This window comes from Synchiropus splendidus, chromosome 3, assembly GCF_027744825.2.
Source record: "Synchiropus splendidus isolate RoL2022-P1 chromosome 3, RoL_Sspl_1.0, whole genome shotgun sequence".
NCBI classification, from domain to species: Eukaryota; Metazoa; Chordata; class Actinopteri; order Syngnathiformes; family Callionymidae; genus Synchiropus; species Synchiropus splendidus.
Window position 1 is genome coordinate 9781420 of NC_071336.1, and position 21527 is coordinate 9802946.

General features: G+C 46.5%; 1 protein-coding gene across 18 annotated transcripts in view; it reads right to left on the bottom strand.

Moving 5' to 3' along the window:
• nrxn2b (neurexin 2b) overlaps positions 1 to 21527 on the bottom strand; it is a 633241-nt gene that overhangs the window by 208317 nt on the left and 403397 nt on the right. The window contains exon 1 of one of the 18 annotated variants that reach the window (XM_053860775.1): positions 640 to 5807. The exons of 16 other annotated variants lie outside the window; for them this stretch is intronic. In XM_053860775.1, the coding sequence (XP_053716750.1) occupies positions 640 to 973 (334 nt within the window). In that variant the 5' untranslated portion in view covers positions 974 to 5807. Of the gene's footprint in view, positions 1 to 639; positions 5808 to 21527 lie in introns of those variants that run through there. One more of the 18 variants, XM_053860774.1, reaches the window with a different exon arrangement.

Here is a 21527-nt window from a genome sequence, read left to right on the forward strand (position 1 = left end):
GACAAATGGGTCTGCATTTCTTGTGAAAGAAATTGCACAGAGTCAGAAAGGGAAAAAGAGATCGTCGGAAAGAAACAAGGTTACGAAACATCAAAAGAGGCATCAGTGTGAAAACCTTGACAGCTTAGGCTGAGAACAGAACAGTCTCTGATGCTCCGTCGACTACTGAGCCAAGACTTTGGGAAAGTAGGACAAAAGGAGAGTTATCAATGGATTTCCTCCTGGCACACACAGTGTTCCCTGAATCGCAGACTTGAGAGATGCAAAATCTGCAAGTTTGTTTTTTTTTTTTTTCCTTTCTGCGGGTACCACCGTGTGTCAACAGTTACTCCATGGACTGTGAGACCAAACAACAGTTACTTGTCAGACAAAATTCCAGTAAGATGAAGCAGCCCAAAAGGGAGCTGACGGAGACACCCAGCTCGCCTAGGCTGTACGGCCATCAGGCGTCGCACTGAAGACAGACAGACAGATGGCTGTCTGAGCCAATGCAGCGAATGTACAGCATGCTGTGACCATGAATCAGCCCTTGATGAAAATTACTCCCACTGAACACTTCTTGCTCAAGTCATTGGTTTAGTCAACCCTCGCATACGCCACGTACTCTTCAGTCAATGGGATTGAAGAAGAAGAGCTTACCATGGCCCCCACGTGTAAGGAAGGGCATCCGGTTGATGGCAATGGGCACAGTACCATGTTTATTGTGGAAGTGGTGGACGTGGTGGGTGGTGCTGAGGGACGAAGACACCCGTGCGGCAACAGCAGGGCACGGGAACACCAGTAGCGCCAGGGATAGGACCAGCCTAAACAAGAAGGCTGGGCTGGCCCAAACCACTGGTGATGTCCCAGCTTGCCTGGGAGTCAGCAGAAACCCACTGTCCACCTCCACTTCCACATCCTGCTCCATGAGGGCGGAGCTCGATATGGAGGGCAGGCCCCTCCCCCTCAAGCGACAAAAACAGGAGGTGAACATCTCAAATGAATCCAGGGCCCATGATCCCCTGCTCTCACGTGCGGGAGAAGAGGAATGTTGGAAAGAAAGGAACTGAAAATATAAGCCAAAAAAAGAAGAAAAAAAATGAAGATCCCAAAAATGATCGGAAAGAAAGAAAAAAAAAAAATCCTCGGTGAAAAGAAAGATCCAAAAGATCCTCGCTCAGTCTTGTGTTGATATCCAAAATTCTATTTTGAGCCTTCCACTCTCACTGGCTCATTAGAGGGAGATTTCAGCTCGTCCTTAGACGACCACTTAAGAACACCAACTTAACAAAGAAATGACTCCATCTGACCTCCTTGAAAAACGGCTCACGTTCAGAACTTGATTTTTTTTTTTCGGGCTTCCGGTACCCTTTGGGAATTCTTCACAGGGTGTCTGCCCGCACAACTGAATAAGCCATCGAGAATGAAAGACTCCAGCCAACACCTAAAGAGTCATTAGTATATGCCATGGAGTAAAGCCCGAGTGGGAAGGCAGTGGTGATATTTAAATCCTTTTTCAGAGCTTCAAACCATTGAAGAAGATTTCGACGAGTCGTGTCTTCAAATCAGGGCAGGGGAAGAAGGAACAGCCAAACAGTTGAGGAGAGAAGAACGAAAGCGATGAGGGCTATTCCCCAGAGCAACAGGGATGGATTGGAATATATCTGAAATAGAGCAAGACACCTCAAGTGGATTACACCAGTATTGAAAGCTCAGCATCAGAAAGAGTGACGTCCACTTCAGCGCAGCAATCCTCAGACTTGCATCCAAGCTTTGTCCTGCCTCGGATTGTTTGTTTCCGTTCAGAGTGTGACTCCTTTTCCTCAGTGCCCCTTCAAACACTGATTTGCACAGCGGGGAGCGGAGACGCGTTTGCCGACGGTCCTCTCTGTGGAGCTCCGACGTAGGCTTCTGCCCCTGGCTTGCTGAGGGATTCTGACGGTGCCGCAACTGCTGCTGCTGCTGCCTTTGCTGTGAAATTCATGCTAATTGAATCAGAAGCTGCAGCAACGAGCGCATCCTTCCTGCCCGCGCAGTTCTCCCCTCTCCTCTTCCTCCGATCAACTCAACTCTGTCTGCCCCCCCCCGCAACCTCCACCAAAAGCCAAATGTGCACAGCTTGGCAGTCCCGCAGAAATACAGCCAAAAAAAAGAAGAAGAAGGTGGACGCACTTATCCTCAGAACGCACAAATGGTTACTATGATACGCAAGGCAGAACAGAGACACAGAGTGTGTTTGTCGGCTTGACGGAGTGTGTGTGAGAGAGAGAGAGCGGAGGTAGAGAGAGAGAGAGAGAGAGGGAGTGGGAGGGGAATGAGATAAGAGAACTGGAACGAGGGAGCACGCAGACAGGAAGGATGGAGACACGTTCACTCTGCAATTATTGTTTGCACACATGAACCAAGTCAGATGTTTTTGGGGGCAGGAAGCAGCCAGGAGCAAGTACTTGCAGTGACACACTTGTGTTAAGTGAGGAAATTAGTGAGACTGGTAAGTAAATTAGACAAATCAATGTGGAAGTGAGCGAGGAGGAGGGCTCCCTTTGGAATGTCTCTAAAACTGAGATGAAGACAGTGTGTCAGACTGGTTTCAACAGTCATGGCAATATTTTAAATATTTCAAATGCATAGTTCTATTGCCACTATTGTAGCCATACACTCTCAGATGGATGGATGAAACAGTCGACCATTATGATGCGACACCAGCTAAAATTCACCTATCGACTTACTGAGTTTAGCACTTTTGGGCAGCAATGATGGTTGGATGGCCATTCTCAGCATCTGGGCGCCCCTAGTGGACACTTATTTAACAATATAAAATACCCTAATAGTCTCCATGCTGGGTGTCTCCTGCAAAAGGTAAAAATAAAATTGAATTATTGAAGGTTTCTGGAGTTTGTAAGTGTTTATTCTTTTCTTTGGTCCCTATTTATAGCATTAAATAAAGACAAGATCAATTTTGGTATAATCTTTATATAAAATACTTGAGGGATACCTTGTTCTTATGCACCTAAAACTACACTAAGTCTGTACTATGTTTACAATACTAATTGATTTCTCGCAGGTCCCCATCTTATTAACCTTTTGGAGACTGTGCAGGGTGTCGGACGTCAAAGAAAGATGCCCAGACCAGGATGCAATCTCGGAGTGGCGGTGCCCAAAGTGAGCAAATAAAGTGGGACCGCTTAAATGAGAGAAATGCCTTGAGATTGTGAAGTAGATACATCACGACAGATACAGATCTCGGCTGGATCAGGAGCTCGGTGAAAGCGGACAAGAAGCGAGAAAAATGGCCAAAGATAGAAAAGCCTTTAGGATCTTTGCACTGGTGAGAAAAGGAGTGGGAACACGTTCGTTCTCAGTCGCTCACTCTCACACATACACAGCATCCCAGGAGAGACAAAAGGGTGCAAGTTTGACAGAGTCAAGGCGTCGCTGATGTGATGAGGGCAACATGTGTCTAGATATTGCACTAACACTGATGCACTTCTGGGCAGAGAGGTTACAGGACTCTGGTGAATGACTAGTTCTCAAATAACATGCCGTAAGCTCCCAAATGTCAACCTTTCACAAAGATTTACCAACACACTTCTCCATATTAGGCATGGGATTTATTTCACCTATAATCTATACAAGCAATATAAAAGCTGACAATGTTCAGCTTCCAGAGTTAAGGGACTGTGTCTTTCTTTTTTATGAACTGCTATAAACCCGACCCCCTCATTTCGTTTCTGATATCTTAACTGACAGGCAATCCATACTGGATAAGAAACCGAAAGAAATGTCACGCTAAATGCGATGGTCATGATCATCATTGACTGTGAAATTCAAAATGTTTTCCACTGTTGTCTGATTTGTTGTATAAGCCATCAAGCTCTTTCAATCCTGTTATACCTATGTATTATGACAATAAAGAGCGTTTGGATTCATTCGAATGATAGTGGGTGCGCCACAAGTGAAAAGATCATCTTCTGGGCACAGAATAAAGCTGTGCATCTGCCATTATATTTCATGGAGTTAGAATGGCAGGAACTTGGACTTTTCCCAAAACAGCCATGAAATTCTGACATACTTATGTTTACTTCATCATCATGATTATATGGATGTTGAAATAGAATGGTGATGTGTCATTGTTTCTCTCCCAGTAGCGCTGTGATTTGACTTTTGTGTTTTCAACATCCGAACGTCCAAACGTTAAATAAAAATACTCTGTATAATTGAGAGGTTTTCTGGGTTCGACTTGCTAGTTCAGCTCTTTATATACATGCCTCAGCTTTGGAAAGAGTATCACTACCGAGGCCTGTTTTATGGGAATTTGCATTTAGGATAAATTAACAACATAAATCAACACCTGTTAGCAGGAAACATGCGGTGAAGAGGAAGAATTCTGCAGCGGAAGAGAACCGGACCTCACAGAGTGCAACGTTTATGAATGTTGAGCTTCACTGTACTGTACATAAAGACGCGGTGGAAGAATGGCGTTTGCACTTGTGCACGCACATGAGACTGTTGTCGTTGTCTTTGACACGTAGTCGGCTTTACGTCTTTTTAGAACACAAAGGAAGTTTCCAAGTGCATGTATAATATCCTTTTGTTTCATAATGAGCCTGTCGCTGACACAACATGTTTCCTTCAGAGAATAGCGTGCCGACTAAAAACTCATTATGGAGGAAAACACAGAGGACTGACAACACCTGCTGTAGCAAAAGGACACAAAAACACGACGCTAATACACACACGTGAACAAGCAAAGCCAGCACTCATAGTCATTGGCATCGATGCACTGGTTCCATGACGGCGGCTCAGAGGCGTGATGTAATATTGTGGTCTCTGAGGTGAAAGTCTCTTTGTGTCTCACATGGAGGATGCTAAATAATCCACTAAAACTACAACCTCCATGCTCCCGTGGGGGGGGGTGAGGTCATAATTGGTGAGAGCAGGATTAGCTTGCTGACAGACTGGGGATCAGAGCTTCTCATCTACATCTGGTAATCCTGAGAAAAGCATCTCTCCATTATACAGCTAATTAATTGAAGCGCTAATACCTCTTGAAGTGGACACGCAAAGATGACAAGGGGGGCGATTTCTGCATGAGTTCGCATCGGCTCTATTCCTACAAATATGTGATGAATAAAGAAGACGTCGAGAAAAAAGTGGGCGGTGAAAAGGCCTTTTCTTCCTCTGGTGAGGTCAAACTGCTAGAACAGGCTCTTTCAACACGATGGGGGAGAGCAAGAAACAGAGAAGGCCATCAATTTTTAATTCTCATATCCTGTTTGTCTGATTCAGTCACATTGTCTCCTACTGGGCGATCACCATCATCCTGTTAGGTGATCACCAAGCTGCTGAATATATACCCAGCCCTATGGGTGGCCCCTAAGATACGACTTGGGACAGCAAACCAAAGAAATGATGCGAAGGGTATCAATCGAAATCCACTAGAACTCATGAAAACAGGTGGAATAATGCATAAAAACAAAGACAGAAAGTTGCCCTGAGTCAACAAAAAGAACAGAGCCTCCTGGATCATTTCATTTCCATTTGAGGGTATGTGAAGGGCTGGAGTGGAAGCTACGGAAACGTTTGACGGCAGTGGTTGCAGACCCCGGAGTCAGGGGTTATGAGCCCCATCGTAATGGACCGAGGATTCAAGACTCAAGGTTGAGGAGCACTAACTGAATGGTCCAGTGTATCAGACGTCTTTAAAGTAGAATTAATAATGTTAGAAAGTTTCCCGTACAAAATGCTAATCGGGGCAGGAATCAATGACCTCAGGTGTTTATTCCGACGGTGGCTTGTAATGTGATTCCAAAGGCTTATTTACTTTGCCGTAATATGTTTCTCTCAGGGAGACTGGTAATTGAAATCTATTGGACCCCCCCTTCCTGCCTCCCCCGCCTGATGCATCAATTATCGCCCCACAACCGGTTGCATAATTTAACAGCGCCTTCAAAGGTGGATGCAAAAAAGAGGGTCAAAAGCAGATGATGGATGCCACTGAAGGACGCAGTAATGAGAAAAAAAGGAAACAGCAACAACAACACGGCGTTAACAAGTCTTTAATGCATGTAATGAGTGGACGGTGAAGAAGATAATGAAAGTCATTGGGTGGTGCGAGAGCACCGTGCGGGTTTGAAGGTGAGATTCAAAGAAAAGGCAGTCAGGTGAGCTAATAAACTGGAGACAGATTAAGGTTTTGAGTCATGAACTGAGGCCATACTTCATGACACATTAACATAAGCCACTGTAGCTCACCTCTGCGAGGAATGACCCGCTGCCCTTTCAGGCTCAGGAAGGCTGTTTTACAGTTGACAATATCAGTTTTGTCTGTCTAATCTGCTCCCAGATTGTTTGACATTTTGTGGCCCTGAATGTAGAGCGATCTGATGCATTGCCTATCAAGGATGATAGCGGGTGCCATGCCAGCCAAGTGCTCTGCTTGATAGCTTTCACTTGCTTGTGAGTGCCGGTGTTGTTGACGGGGCGTGACCCTGTCTGCTCAGCCGCCCTTCGAGGGCCATACTCACAAAAACAGCTGTGGTGTCCGCACAACGCAGCCATGACTATTTCATGGACAATTCTGCAAGCCATGTGAAAACGCATCATAAATTTATGTGCGAGAGTCTTCTCACTTTAATGCTCTCTAACATAGCATCTTAAATCTCAATGTGGTGGCATGATAAACAAAACCTTCTGAGGATCCCTCCTGCTCACTTTATTCTTTTTTAAACAATTGATTAGAGCCATGCTGGTGCTGTCTGACATTAAACCAAGTTCTTAATGCTCAGACAGAGCCATTTGAAGTGAAACATGAAGGCATCATCTGCCAAAAACACGACCAGGCCAGCTATACACAGGCACAGTATATCACTGCAGAAGTCCAAGCACCCAAAAAAAAGCCACGCCTTTCTGCTTTAGTTGTCAGAGCTCAGCAGAGACATGTTGTCACTGCAGTAGCAAGGCATGTTTCTCCATATTTACACCCCCTCTGTCTCAGATTTAGAACCAAAATAATCGACTTACTAGACTCGTGAGCTCCTTCTCCTCACCCCAGTGCCTCTCCTTGGCCTCCATCCCTGCCCTCCAGCTATCTATTCATTTCTGTAGCCCAGTGCTGTTTGGCAAGTCAGCTGTCACTGTCTGTCCCTCCAGCTGCGGACGCAGCTGTTTGGGCCAGATGGGCATCAACTCCAGCTCACTCACCATCATTATGACTCGAGAGAGACCCTTACCTAAGGCCACTGGCTTTTGGCACTGCGAGTGATTACTGCTGCTGCCCCACATGACGTGAAGTTGGACTTCAAGTGCTTCCAAGTACTAGCAGTCTATCAACACCGTTGGAGTGAAGGGGAACGGCTTTCAAATTGTACTCAAGTGACTCTCATTTCCATAAACATCAATATGCAGGGCATGGTTTCCAGCATAGCTATGGTGTGCCGAACAGAGCGAGAGATGCAATGTAGGCCAATGCCCCAAAACTCTTTTATCAGCTCACCGAGAAAGCTCGACAAAATATTAAACCCTTTTACAGAAATATTAGGATCTTTATGGTGGACATATTTTATTTTATTTTATTTTATTTTATCCAGAAACAGTACACAGTTGCCCAATGAGAAAGATAGATAAAACAGGAATCTCAAACTCTCCACACAGGCCATTTGCGGCTCAAAGGACAAAGTTTAGTGGCCCGCCACAAGGTGTCCAACGAGGAAATGTGAGGTGCCCCACACCAACTTCAGAGCTGCCATGCGCATCTATCTACAGGTTTCTACAGGTCCATTGGTGACACTTAGACGCGATCTCAGGATGTGCACATCGGAGACATGAATACGAATGAACTATGATTAAAGACCTTCACACTTGTACTCCACATTGAGATGAAGCAACACACACTGCTCATCCTGATCAAAACTCCTCCATGAAAGCCATGTTTCAAAAACACAGTGCATGAGCATCTCTGCAACTGTAACTGCATTGGGGCACCTTCCAAACAACAACATTCAACATTGATAAAAACTATCGTCACACCATGCAAGTGATGGCAGGAAACATTTGTGTTCAATCAATATACAGATCAAACACAGTCAGCCAACCTTATGAGGCCCTTCAACTCAAACACACATTTTAAATTATTTATTCTTTCAAATTGGAGTTTCGGATTGCGAAACACGGAATAATTTAATACATGTGATTTTTCACCTCATAGGAAAGCGTTGAAATTCTCACCCTTAAGACTCGGTTCTGCTCTTCTCCGTTGGTTCACCAAACCAAGTAAGATTATCAGTGCCGATGCAAGAGGTTGCCAAAACGCTGGAGCTGGCATTTCAACATCTCTAACATTCATAACATACCACGGCAGCCGATGACGCTTACGTGTTAAGGGTGAGACATGGGATTGGCCTTTCCCACTGGTGCCCCCCTGTCAGTAGAGCTTGATATCGAATTTTAAGACGGGAATTTAATTTCTGAATTAAAAGCCATCAAGCATAGATCAAGGTCTTTAACTGCATTGATAATTGAACACAAAAATGTCAAGAGCACAATTTGTAATGCTGGATATTTCATTGAAACAGCAGCAGACCATGATTTACAGGTTTACTGGCATCAGAGAAGTGATTTTGTTCTGTGCTGTGTTTTGAAATGTAGTAATCAGGGATGAATGCTCAAAGGTTTCTGGGGAGGGAAAGTGTCAATGCTGACGCTATCCAAGAATAAAACCGGTTCACTGTAATCTCCCGCACACAGGGACACATTTTGACATGGGTTTAGGGATTTTAAATACAATAATAGTGCCAGGGAGAGAAGGAGGTCGATTTAAAGTTAGAAATAAAAGAGGGAGAACGAGATGAGTATGTGCTGAAAGAGAACCGATTTCTGGGGAGGTCGAGCGCAAAGCTGTGGGCTAAGAGACACCCTGGTGTTAGAACTGCCAGCTGAATCGTATCTAATTTGCCTTTGCGAGATACACAACAAGGCGAGGAAACGCCCTGTTTAAGCTGCTCTGTGGACTTGGTGGTGTTGACTGAATAGCCGAGTGATTTGCACAGCACATTTTAGAACTGAGAGGGCAGTATTACCATCTATTTTTTACTTCATCTCAGCTTCAGCTTTGCTGTTAATTGACGGAAAGAAAAACAGACGTTGCGGCAGATGGTCAGCAGCATGTCATGTTTTAACACTTGTCCGTCTGTTCTTGAAGATTTCTTTGTTTTCTCTCCGCGTTCTTTTTCATGTGCTCTTATTTTGCCGTCCTCCCTCGTTTCCGTTTCCTGCCTTTACTACACCTTTACAGGCATACGCAGCTGGCGCTCATTCCACTAATCCGCTTCCCTGTGGATATATTCTTCCTGACGCCAGCTACATGTGCCGGATCGTAGCGTTTCGCTTCTCCAGGTAAAGACTCACTCAAGACTTCCATGTTCTTGCTCTTTAAACCCTGTAGTAATCTAAATTCTGTGCGCGCTCGAATTCCCATTCAGCCGTAGCTTTTCGCTCCTCCTCGTCTCTTTTCGCTCTCTCTCTCTCTCTCTCTCTCCATTCATCCCGCGTGTGAGATATTTTAGGAATCTCACTCCTCAGTTTTTCCGCAAAGTTTAACCCTCGTGTGCGTGTGTGTAGGCACCACGCCCGAGCGCTTTCAGTTTGTCGCCACCGCGTTGAGTTTAACTCCGGGTGTGCTTTTCGTTTCTCCCATTTTTAGAGTAGGTCGTTGATTTCCTAATCCGCCTCTCTTTTGTTTTGCAGATTTTTTCCCCCTTTCCTTGTGTGTTCCTCCCGGTCCGTGCTTTTTGGCTTCCGGCGCCCTTAGTTTCATTACTTGTCTGTCTATATACATTTTTGTGTTGCCCTTCGTTTGATTAAATTCTTTAATTTAATCTCGTCGTCCGTGTGTTCTGTAAACCTTCACTAGTTGCACTTGGGTCTGGTCCACTGGCATTATGACAGAACGATCCGGCCCAGAACAAGACTCAGCACTAGTTGCTGGTTTACAGAAGGCATTAGGCACCCAGGATTCGCGAGTCGGAACTCTTGAGCGAGCCGTGCAGAGCATACTGGATCAAATGCAAACTATGACTTCTGCACTAAATCACTTGTCTGTCTCCTCCGCTGAGTCTGGAGCCCCTCCTCCAGTCCCAGCAACTCCTTCTGCATTTGATCCAGCACTCCCTGCTACCAGTGGAAGGGAACCTACAATCCCCACACCGGAGGTTTACACTGGTAAGCCAGGTTTCTGCAAACATTTTTTTTTCCAATGCTCGTTAGTATTTGATTCGCAACCATCCTCTTTCCAAAATGACAGATCCCGCGTGGCTTACTGTATTAACCTCCTTCGTGGAAAGGCCAGTCAGTGGGCTGTTTCCCTATGGGAGTCAAACTCTCCCATTCTAAATAATTACACCAGTTTCTCAACAGAAATGAGAAGGGTTTTCGACACTCCATTCACGGTCGGACCCCAGGCTTCCAAGCAACTCATTTCGATCTCTCAGGACTATCCTGGTGAGTCGGTATCGGAATACTCCATACGCTTCCGCATTGCTGCCGCTGAAGCAGGCTGGAATGAGCCAGCCCTCATGTCTGCTTTCTATAACGGTCTAGCGGAGGCCATTCAGGACCAACTTTCTACTAGAGATGAGCCTAACTCTCTGGAGGACCTAATTCTCCTGGCCATCCGAATTGACAACCGTTTCAGAGAGCATTCCCGGCGGAGACAGTCCACTCCTCACATGGCTTTTCCAGCCCCGTCTTCGCCACCTGCTTTCCCTCCTGTTTCTTACTCCCCAGGAGATCCTCCAGAACCCATGCAGGTGGGGAGGACGAGACTGACGCCACAAGAAAGACAGCTTCGCGTCTCTCGTGGCTTGTGCATATACTGTGGCAAACCGGGTCATAATATTCGTGCCTGTAACATTCGTCCCAGAGGTCCTCATTTTCCACTCATCTCCGACAAGGTCAGTCCTCCTAATCACTCCAGAATAGGCAGAATTATTTTTTCTGCCTCCTTGCGTCAAGACAATAATTGTGCTTCTGTCAAGGCTTTCATTGACTCCGGTGCTGATGACAATTTTATTGATGCCTCATTTGCTGAGTCTCTCTCCCTGTCTCTTATCAGGTTGGACAGTCCCCGCGCTCTGTCAGCAATTGACGGCAGTTCTCTCCCTCTCGTCACTCACCGCACCGCACCAGTAACCCTCACTCTGTCTGGAAACCACACAGAGACGATTTCCTTCCTGGTTCTTCCGGACTCCTCTTCTCCACTGGTGCTGGGGTTCCCTTGGCTCTTCCTTCACAACCCAAAAATTGACTGGGCTTCATCTAAGGTTACAGGTTGGAGCACTCATTGTTATGCACACTGTCTCCGTTCTGCCTCCTCTGCCTCTCCTCCTCCTCGTCCTCTAACTCCTCCTGACCTCTCACATGTCCCTTCGTGCTACCATGACCTAGCGCTAGTTTTTAGTAAGGACCAGGCTCTCTCGCTTCCTCCGCATCGTCCCTACGACTGCGGAATTGACCTGGTTGCTGGAGCTCCTCTACCATCTAGCCGGTTGTACAATGTTTCCAAACCGGAACGAGAAGCTCTGGAAAATTACATTAATGACTCCCTAGCCGCAGGTCTTATCCGTCCCTCTTCCTCTCCTTTAGGAGCCGGTTTCTTTTTTGTCAGTAAAAAGGACAAATCTCTGCGTCCATGTATTGACTATAGAGGGCTAAACCTCATAACGGTCAGAAATCGGTATCCTCTCCCTCTTATTGATCCGTCATTTGAGCCACTTAACAGAGCAACTATCTTTTCCAAGCTCGACCTCCGAAACGCCTACCACCTAGTTCGAATTAGAAAGGGAGATGAGTGGAAGACCGCATTCAAGACTCCTCTGGGACACTTTGAGTACCTGGTTATGCCTTTCGGACTGACAAATGCCCCAGCGGTTTTTCAGGCCCTGGTAAATGACGTATTGAGGGACATGATAAACCACTTCGTCTACGTGTACCTGGATGATATTTTGATCTTTTCCAAGGGGGAGGAGGAGCATCAGGAACACGTCCGCCTAGTTCTTCAGAGGCTGCTGGAGAACAAACTGTTCTGCAAGGCGGAGAAGTGTGAATTTCACGTTAAACAGGTCAGCTTTCTTGGATTTATCCTGGCTGAGGGACGTCTCATCCCGGACCCTGCTAAAATTGAGACTGTAGTCAACTGGAAGACTCCAGACAGCCGTAAACAGCTCCAGCAGTTTTTGGGATTCTCTAATTTCTACCGACGTTTCATTCGCAATTACAGTAAGGTCGCGGCTCCCCTTACGGCTCTCACTTCTTCCAAGAAGGAATTCTCCTGGGGCCCAGAAGCGGATCAAGCGTTCTCCAGACTCCGAAGCCTCTTCTCTTCCGCTCCAATCCTGCGTCACCCGGACCCCAGACTCCAGTTCATTGTCGAGGTGGACGCCTCAGAATCAGGATTGGGAGCCGTCCTCTCCCAAAGAGACCCTGTCGACCAGAAGGTACACCCTTGCGCCTTCTTTTCTAGGCGACTCACCCCAGCTGAGCGCAATTATGACGTGGGAAACCGCGAACTCCTGGCAATGGTGGCTGCTCTCCAGGAATGGCGTCATTGGTTGGAGGGCACCGAGACTCCCTTCATGGTGATTACAGACCATAAGAACCTCACCTATCTGCAGACTGCCAAGCGCCTCAACTCTCGCCAAGCTCGCTGGGCCCTGTTCCTGGGTCGTTTTAATTTTTCTATCGCCTACCGTCCAGGAAGCCAGAACACTAAGCCAGACGCCCTCTCCCGGCTCCATGAACCTGCCTCCTCCACCTCCAGTTCTGAGACCATCATCCCTGCCTCCTGCATGGTTCGTGCTGCTTGCTGGGACATTGAGAGGGCCGTCTTGGAGGACCTGAAGCTACACCCAGCTCCCAGTTCGGGTCCCCCAAATCGTCTCTTCGTTCCGGAGTCGACCAGACCCCAAGTGCTCCAGTGGGGTCACTCCTCCAAACTTGCCTGCCACCCTGGTACGTTCCGCACCATGTCTCTTATCAAGCAACGTTTCTGGTGGCCAGGTCTAACAAAGGACATCAAGGAGTTTTGCAAGACCTGCACAACCTGCAACAGGGCCAAGGCGTCTCACAGCCCTCCCGCGGGACTCCTGCAGCCTCTCCCCATCCCCGGTCGCCCTTGGTCCCATATCGCAGTTGACTTTGTCACTGGTCTGCCTCCATCATCTGGACATACAACTATCATGACGGTAGTGGACCGATTTTCAAAGATGGTTCATTTCATCCCACTGCATAAACTCCCTTCAGCCCTTGAGACTGCAGAACTTCTGGTACACCACGTTTTCCGTCTCCACGGACTCCCGAGCGACGTGGTCTCTGACAGGGGTCCTCAATTCTCATCCCAGGTCTGGCATGTCTTTCTAAAGGCACTGGGCGCTTCTCCTAGCCTCTCCTCAGGCTATCACCCACAATCCAACGGCCAGACCGAAAGGGCCAATCAGGACCTGGAATCCGCACTCCGTTGCGTCTCTGCTCAGAACCCTTCGGCCTGGTCTTCACATCTGCCATGGGTGGAATATGCACATAACACCTTAACCTCATCTGCGACTGGCATGTCTCCTTTCATGGTGGCTTACGGTTATCAACCTCCCTTGTTCCCAAACCAGGAGGTTGAAACGGCGGTCCCATCCGTTGATCAGCATCTTCGCCGCTGCAGGGAGACGTGGTGCCGTGCCAGGGCGGCTCTCTCCCACACTGCCGAGACCAACAAGAGGCTCGCCGACCGCAGCCGAGTTCCAGCCCCTAGCTACCAGCCCGGGGACAAAGTATGGCTTTCCACCCGAGACCTTCACTTACCCGGTGAGTCACGAAAGCTATCACCTAGGTTCGTCGGACCTTTCAGAGTGCAAAAAATCATCAGTCCCTCAGCCGTCCGCCTGAAGCTCCCGGACTCCTTGCACATCCACCCAACTTTCCACGTCTCTCTCCTCAAGCCAGCTATCTCCTCCGCACTCCATGCAGCCTCTGAAGCTCCCCCTCCTCCCCCCATCATCATCGATCAACACCCAGCTTACAAGGTACACGAGATCCTTAACAGTAGGCGTCGTGGCCGAGGGGTCCAGTACCTCGTGGACTGGGAGGGCTACGGCCCAGAGGAGCGCTCATGGATCCCTCGGTCACTCATCCTGGATCCCTCCCTCATCACTGACTTCCATGCCAGAAACCCGGACAAGCCAGGAAGAGTGCCAAGAGGCCCTCCTTAGGGGGGGGGTACTGTCATGTTTTAACACTTGTCCGTCTGTTCTTGAAGATTTCTTTGTTTTCTCTCCGCGTTCTTTTTCATGTGCTCTTATTTTGCCGTCCTCCCTCGTTTCCGTTTCCTGCCTTTCCTACACCTTTACAGGCATACGCAGCTGGCGCTCATTCCACTAATCCGCTTCCCTGTGGATATATTGTTCCTGACGCCAGCTACATGTGCCGGATCGTAGCGTTTCGCTTCTCCAGGTAAAGACTCACTCAAGACTTCCATGTTCTTGCTCTTTAAACCCTGTAGTAATCTAAATTCTGTGCGCGCTCGAATTCCCATTCAGCCGTAGCTTTTCGCTCCTCCTCGTCTCTTTTCGCTCTCTCTCTCTCTCTCTCTCTCCATTCATCCCGCGTGTGAGATATTTTAGGAATCTCACTCCTCAGTTTTTCCGCAAAGTTTAACCCTCGTGTGCGTGTGTGTAGGCACCACGCCCGAGCGCTTTCAGTTTGTCGCCACCGCGTTGAGTTTAACTCCGGGTGTGCTTTTCGTTTCTCCCATTTTTAGAGTAGGTCGTTGATTTCCTAATCCGCCTCTCTTTTGTTTTGCAGATTTTTTCCCCCTTTCCTTGTGTGTTCCTCCCGGTCCGTGCTTTTTGGCTTCCGGCGCCCTTAGTTTCATTACTTGTCTGTCTATATACATTTTTGTGTTGCCCTTCGTTTGATTAAATTCTTTAATTTAATCTCGTCGTCCGTGTGTTCTGTAAACCTTCACTAGTTGCACTTGGGTCTGGTCCACTGGCATTATGACACAGCAAGCACTTGTATTATTTCATACATATTTCTGTGGTGTTCTATGCTCCCTTAATGGAAATCCTCCTCCTTGTCCGCTTTTAGTTTGGTTTTATTTTGTTCGTTTTCGTCCTTGCGCCTTTCTTGCTTCACAGTTAATGCCACAGTGCTGGAACCGATCATCTGACCATTACACCTTTGTTCAGGTTCTCACTCTGGTATGTTGGGGTCAGTCATGTGACCACCATGTTACTTTTAAAAACTGCGGTTGACCACTTGGGCATAAAGTGATCAAACAGGAAGGATAGGGAAGCAGTAGACATCCCAGTCTGCAAGAGAACTTGCCTCGTGTAAATAACTAGCACCATGGATTCCTTCAGCAAGGCAGCAGAATTTATGTGTATCAACTTTGCGTGTTTGTATGTGCGAATATAGCTGGGGCCTATTTCAGAAAGGTGGTTAAGTGAAAAGCCTGAGTCAGTTTTCCCGGACGTGAGCAGAAACTCCGGGTTTTCGGTTGCATGAAGCAGGATCAGTAAACCTCTGTGTCAGTTACTGAGGCAACATTTACGCTGAGAACACCTTTGTGAGCCAAACATTGAGTTACCCTGTTGAAGCGCAGATACTACGCAGAAATCCCCGCCTGGAGAGGACGATCGTCCATGACAACCGGGATCTAAAGCTTATTTTTGACCTCCAGAAAATGTTGCTATCAATACTCTGATGCGTTCCCTTGATGGGGTCTTTTGATGTCATGGTGCAAAAGCTGTGATTCTAGGTTGACTCTAGTTTGATGAACCTTTTACTGCCATTCTGAAACTGACAACTCTGTGTGGACAACCTGTGCGTCCCGTTTTCTCACTGGGTTTGGTTAACCGTCTTCTTGAAACGGATCCCTGCATCTATTATGCAGACAAACAGATACATTTTTTGTGAGCAAGAAAGATGAAGTGACACGTTGCTGTTGTTGCTATCTCCGTAATTCTGACTAGCTCATGTCAGTTCCAGCTTCTTCCTACACTGCCACCTACAGTAGCGAGATGTTTTAATGGTACCCAAAACTACTTTGATTCTACTCTGTAGTAGTTTGGAGAAATACATGGCACATCCTTGACGCAGGTGGCCGTACGTGAATGGTCACATTTGAGCCAGGCACCATTTTCTGAATCCCTGTCAGAAAGCCTCAGATTGTTAATGATACAGGAAGTGCTTCATCTTAACACGTTCCTCTCTTCTGTCAGGGGCTTGGCAGAAGTGGACATTAAAACATGACAATGACATCACTTGTGATCCTCCAATGTGTTCTGCTGCTACTCCCCTGGTGGTTTGTCTGGACACACGGTCTCCTGACAGACAGGATTTCTGAGGAAGTGGTGCATGGTGAGGACCAGCTTCTCCTTGTGTCAGCCCTTGTTACCTGCTCTGCTTCCAGATGCTGTCAATGTTTGTGCTTGGGGAACTGATTTACAAAATGCTAAGTGCTTGCACTGGAAGTAACTGTTCTACTTGATTAGTTTGTGGCTCTGCTTTTAATTACAACTTTCACTGATCAATACGCTCCCTGAGGTCATTTCTTTGCATTTCTTGAGTAATGCGACTTGCTGCACACCTTGCTCCTTTTCACATATGAGTCACAGCTTCATCCGTTGTTACCAGAAGGCTAACTGTTTGATCTGCTTTGACAGCTGATGGATGAGATTCAGTCACCAGACATCAGTCATGGATCAATCAGAAAAACGTTTAGAGTGAAGAGAGTGAAAGAAGAGAGTGCGGGCAGGGTGGAATGGACAGAGCCCAATCTTAGCTTAAGAGAAGGTGAAGTTCTAGGACAGAGGCCTGTCTTGATTTTGGTTTAGAGACAGTAGGAGCATGTTCAGACCTACAATTTCATGGGAAACAGTTACATGTTGGATCATGAATACACAGCCATGTCCTACCTAATTCATTCAGTGGGCAATGCAGTTTAAGATAAGGTAGTCACTGAGGACCCATGAAGGGGGTGAAGAAGAAATTCCTGTGGATACGTGAGAAGTTCATAAAGACAGTTAACTGAAAGAAAACTGGCTCACTATTTCTTCACCTGCTACTAGCAACATAACAAACGCTTCCTGGATTTCGGAGATTGATTCAGCAAATTCCACGAAAAAAACATGATTAAAATAAGTAAATAAGACTAAAATAAAAACTATATATTTATATAATGGAGGTCTTGCTACTTTAGCACAAATCTTGGTTAGATGACTTTGAGCAGCATTGATGTTGAAGCCAACCATGGGGGAAAGTGTGTGATCTAAAATGAAGTGGAGTTCAGGAGTTAGGAGTTCTAAACGGTTTGCACACTGTTTAGACCCATTTCAAATTTTGTTTTTTTGCTTGCTCGCTCACTTGCTCACCTGCTCTCCCACCAGCAACAGACCAGCTTAAATGAAAAACGTGAATTGCTGTCTATATCCGCATTCATAAATAATAGAGATCAAGATAATCAGTTGGAGGAAAGAGTTGTTGCAGACATGATTGTCAAGCAGTGGTGTGGTGGGGGTGCTTTTGTGGGACTCCAAAGGTGAACCGCGACCAGCTCTGCAATTTTTTCTGTTATTTATATATTGTTCTTGTCTTCTTGGGCATTGGAATTACTTGTAAACATTTTAGTCTCTCCCCAGTGTGAACACTAAAGCTGAGCAGACTGTCATGTCGTGGGTCATGGAGCTGATATACATCATTGTACGTAAAATGAAATAAAGACCTTCAGTGGCCATGACAGCCTTTCTGCATCTCCATTAATGATAGCAAGGAGCTACATAAGACAAATGGGTAGTTGGCTGAAAAGGAGGACAATGCATTTACCATGAGCAGCATCTTGCATGTTTTCAGTGCGGCGAAGCAAAGAAGAAGATTAACCATCCAATTAATTACACACTAGAAGACGAATGAATGGAAATGAATCTCATTTATCAACCTTAGTCATCACAGCTCACCTATACGTGGTAACAACACATACCAAAGAAGACCGTGCAGACTCGCTCCATTCATTAACCAAGGCTGTCCACTAGCCAGTGACTGGCATTTTGCTCTCTCTACGAAACAACTAACCTTTGCTGTGTAAAAAAGCCACAGCATTCGGCTCCTTGTCAACAAAAAAATAGCTATAAAAACCATCTATGCCATTTTAGAGTCGTGCTGAACAGGTCATTCTTGGTGCAAGTTCCGAAAGGCTAGTTTAGGATTGATATATTCCAGGAGATTAATATGAATATGTTTCATTACTAGCTTTCAAACAGCTAATAATTCCTTCACCTTCACCTTCTTCTACCGCTTATCCGGGGTCGGGTTGCGGAGGCAGCATTCGTAGCAAGGAAGCCCAAACTTCCCGATCCGCACAAACCTCGTCCAGCTCATCCCGAGGCGTTCCCAGGCCAGACCGGAGACATAATCTCTCCAGCGAGTCCTGGGTCTTCCCCGGGGTCTCCTCCCGTTAGGACATGCCCGGAACACCTCCCCAGGGAGGCGTCCAGGGGGCATCCGGATCAGATGCCCGAGCCACCTCAGCTGGTTCCTCTCGATGTGGAGGAGCAGCGTCTCCACCCCGAGCTCCTCCCGGATGACCGAACTCCTCACCCTATCTCTAAGGGTGCGCCCAGCCACCCTGCGGAGGAAACTCATCTCAGCCGCTTGTATCCGCGATCTCATCCTTTCGGTCATTACCCAAAGCTTGTGACGATAGGTGAGGGTGGGTATGTAGATCGATCGGTAAATCGTGAGCTTCGTCTTGTGACTCAGCTCCCTCTTCACCACGACGGTCCGATACAGCGACCGCATCACTGCTGCCGCTGCACCAACCCGTCTATCAATCTCACGCTCCCCTTTTCCCTCACTCGAGAACAAGACCCCGAGATACTTAAAATCCACCACTTGGGTCAAGAACTCTTCACCGACCCGGAGAGAGCAAACCACCGTGTTCCGGTCGAGAACCATGACCTCAGACTTGAGGTGCTGATCCTCACCCCGGCTGCTTCACACTCGGCTGAAAACGCCCCCAGGTACCCGTGACCTTCAGCATGCTAATAATTCCAAACCAGCCTTTTATGGAGCCTAAATCTCATTCTGCATGATATGATATTAACCCTCTTTAAAGCCAGTCTGTCAGAGTCAAGACGTAGCAGTGACCTCAGTCATGGCTTCACCTCAGGTTTGTACACTAGATTGATTCACGGTGAACACTACAACTGCTCTGACTGAAAATTGGGAAGTAAGTACAGCCATCAATTTATGGATTGCGAGACCTTTCCTCTGAAGGTTACCCTTGACCGTATTGGCCGAATCGACCAACCTGCCTATTGTTTGATAATCATTTTCTCTTCTCTAATTAAAAACCAGGTCGATGCAATGCACAGCGCAGCACTGTTTTTGATTGGCAGCTACAGTCGATACTGTGATGGAGATCTACACTCTAACCTTCCACACCACTCCTGTCGACTGAACCCAGACACGTTAACCCTGGAAGCCATCCTGAGATGATTCCTACAGGCAACTTCGGAAACGTGACGCCTCCGTCGGCCCGGTCGCTAATGAGACTTGGAGGTGGCGTTCGATACAAGACCTGCAGTTAGCAGTTAATGTATTTCATTGAGCTGAAGCATCCGCAGATGTCAGAATCACCAATAACAAGTGGGATAATGGTCAGAGGAGGAGAAGCACGAACATGTCAGGCATTTCGATTTCATCATTTTATCATCCATAACTGTACATCTCCGCAGAGGACAGGAGGGCTGTGGGTCAGGATATGTGTCACAAATGTACCGTCGATGGACAAAGTGTCCACTTGACGTTATAGTTCAGAAATGATAACATGAAAGGGGTGAGCTTCCACTCCACAGTTCTTCCATTTTATCAAGTACCGAATGAGAACACCTAGATTCTACATGACCTGATGGCATTTTAAGACTCTGGAATAAACAAAATCCTTCCCCTTCTCCCATCTTGTGCCTTTCTCGTGGTACCAGCTTCTTCTTCTGGAATTATCAGTCAGGAAATTTGGATGCTCAGGAATCGACAGGAAGTACACTCCTGCCTTCTAGATGGAATTCTTTGAATTGGTTTACATCAGTACGAGGCTTTTGCTGTCGAGAAAATGAAGGCAGTCATATCTCTTTACATGCTCAATGCATGACACGTCATTACTTATTCATGCGGACACAAGGCAAGTAAACACATCACATGTAGGCGCTCAATAATTTAGACGGAAGAAGAGGGCTGTGTGCGCAGTTTCTTGCCGTGATCCATATTTAAAGATCAGGGCAGGTAAAAGCACTCAACTATGCTCTCAAATGTCAGATGAAGACGGCGGTCACGCAGTTCACCTGATTCAGAGCTAAACAACTCAAAGGTGCAGACTCAAAGAAGTTGGCTGGAGCTTCACTTATTTTCAGAAAATCTTATGTTAGTCAAATAAAATTGGAATTTCATCAAAAGCGCAATGTGTTTACGGTCGTTGTAATCTCACAAAAAAAATAAAAAAACAAACCTATAAGGCTTTGAGGGCGCAGACTGATACAAAAAAGAACTACAATTTAGCATTAAAAAGGAACTCGACAACATAAACGTAGCTGTATTTGGACCCCATGATGAAGTATCACTGACAGCTATGCTACTTGCACAGGCTCCCTGCATAGCAAAACTGGATTCTTGTCCTGATTTTTGGCACAATTTCCATGGTCTTTCCAAGGCTTTACATCTTTGCAGAAGATTAAACTTCCATGTGTGATCAAATGAGGTGTGCCACCATCATTCTAAAAACCCGTTGAATCATCCATCAATGGTTTTGAGAGCACAAGACTTCACACTTCATACTGTTCTGTTGTGAAGTAGAGAGCGACTGTAGTGAAACCAGAGAGCTTCTAATGTGTGAAAGCTGATGGGCATCTCCAAAACAATTCATGTGTGTACTTGTGCGACACATGATACTTCTTGACAGCTATGAATTTACTTCAGTGGCTTATCAAACATGCTAATATGAATCATTTAATTAGAGCCCTTGTAATTGTCTTTATTCTCTGTTTTGCCCACGGCTTTGTCTGCTGCTGTCGCAGCTCTGCAGGATTCTCTCTGTGATAATGTCCTTACCCTGGCTGACTAATGAGAGCACTGGCACACCACTCTTCTTTCCTTTGCTCAGACGGTATACGGTGCTCGCGTGTTACGTGAGTATTTCAAAAGTCCTCATGGCAAGGATGATGTATAAGAGACTGCAGCAATTCAGCAGAATGTAATGCATCATGTATGGAGATGGATGTATGGAATTGCATCGACATGTTTGAGGTGTTAAGACGAAGCATTGCATTTCTAACTCACTTCATGGAAAGTCTCTTGGCGTTCTGCAGCAGACTCCCCGAGGAGTGTATGCAGAGTTTATGAGAGAGTCTCCAAAAATAAATGAATAAAATAAAAAAATAACAACATTCCTCACTTTTTCTCGTCTTCCTCCGTCTGCTCTCACTGTTTTACTTTCACTCCCGTGGCCAAGATTA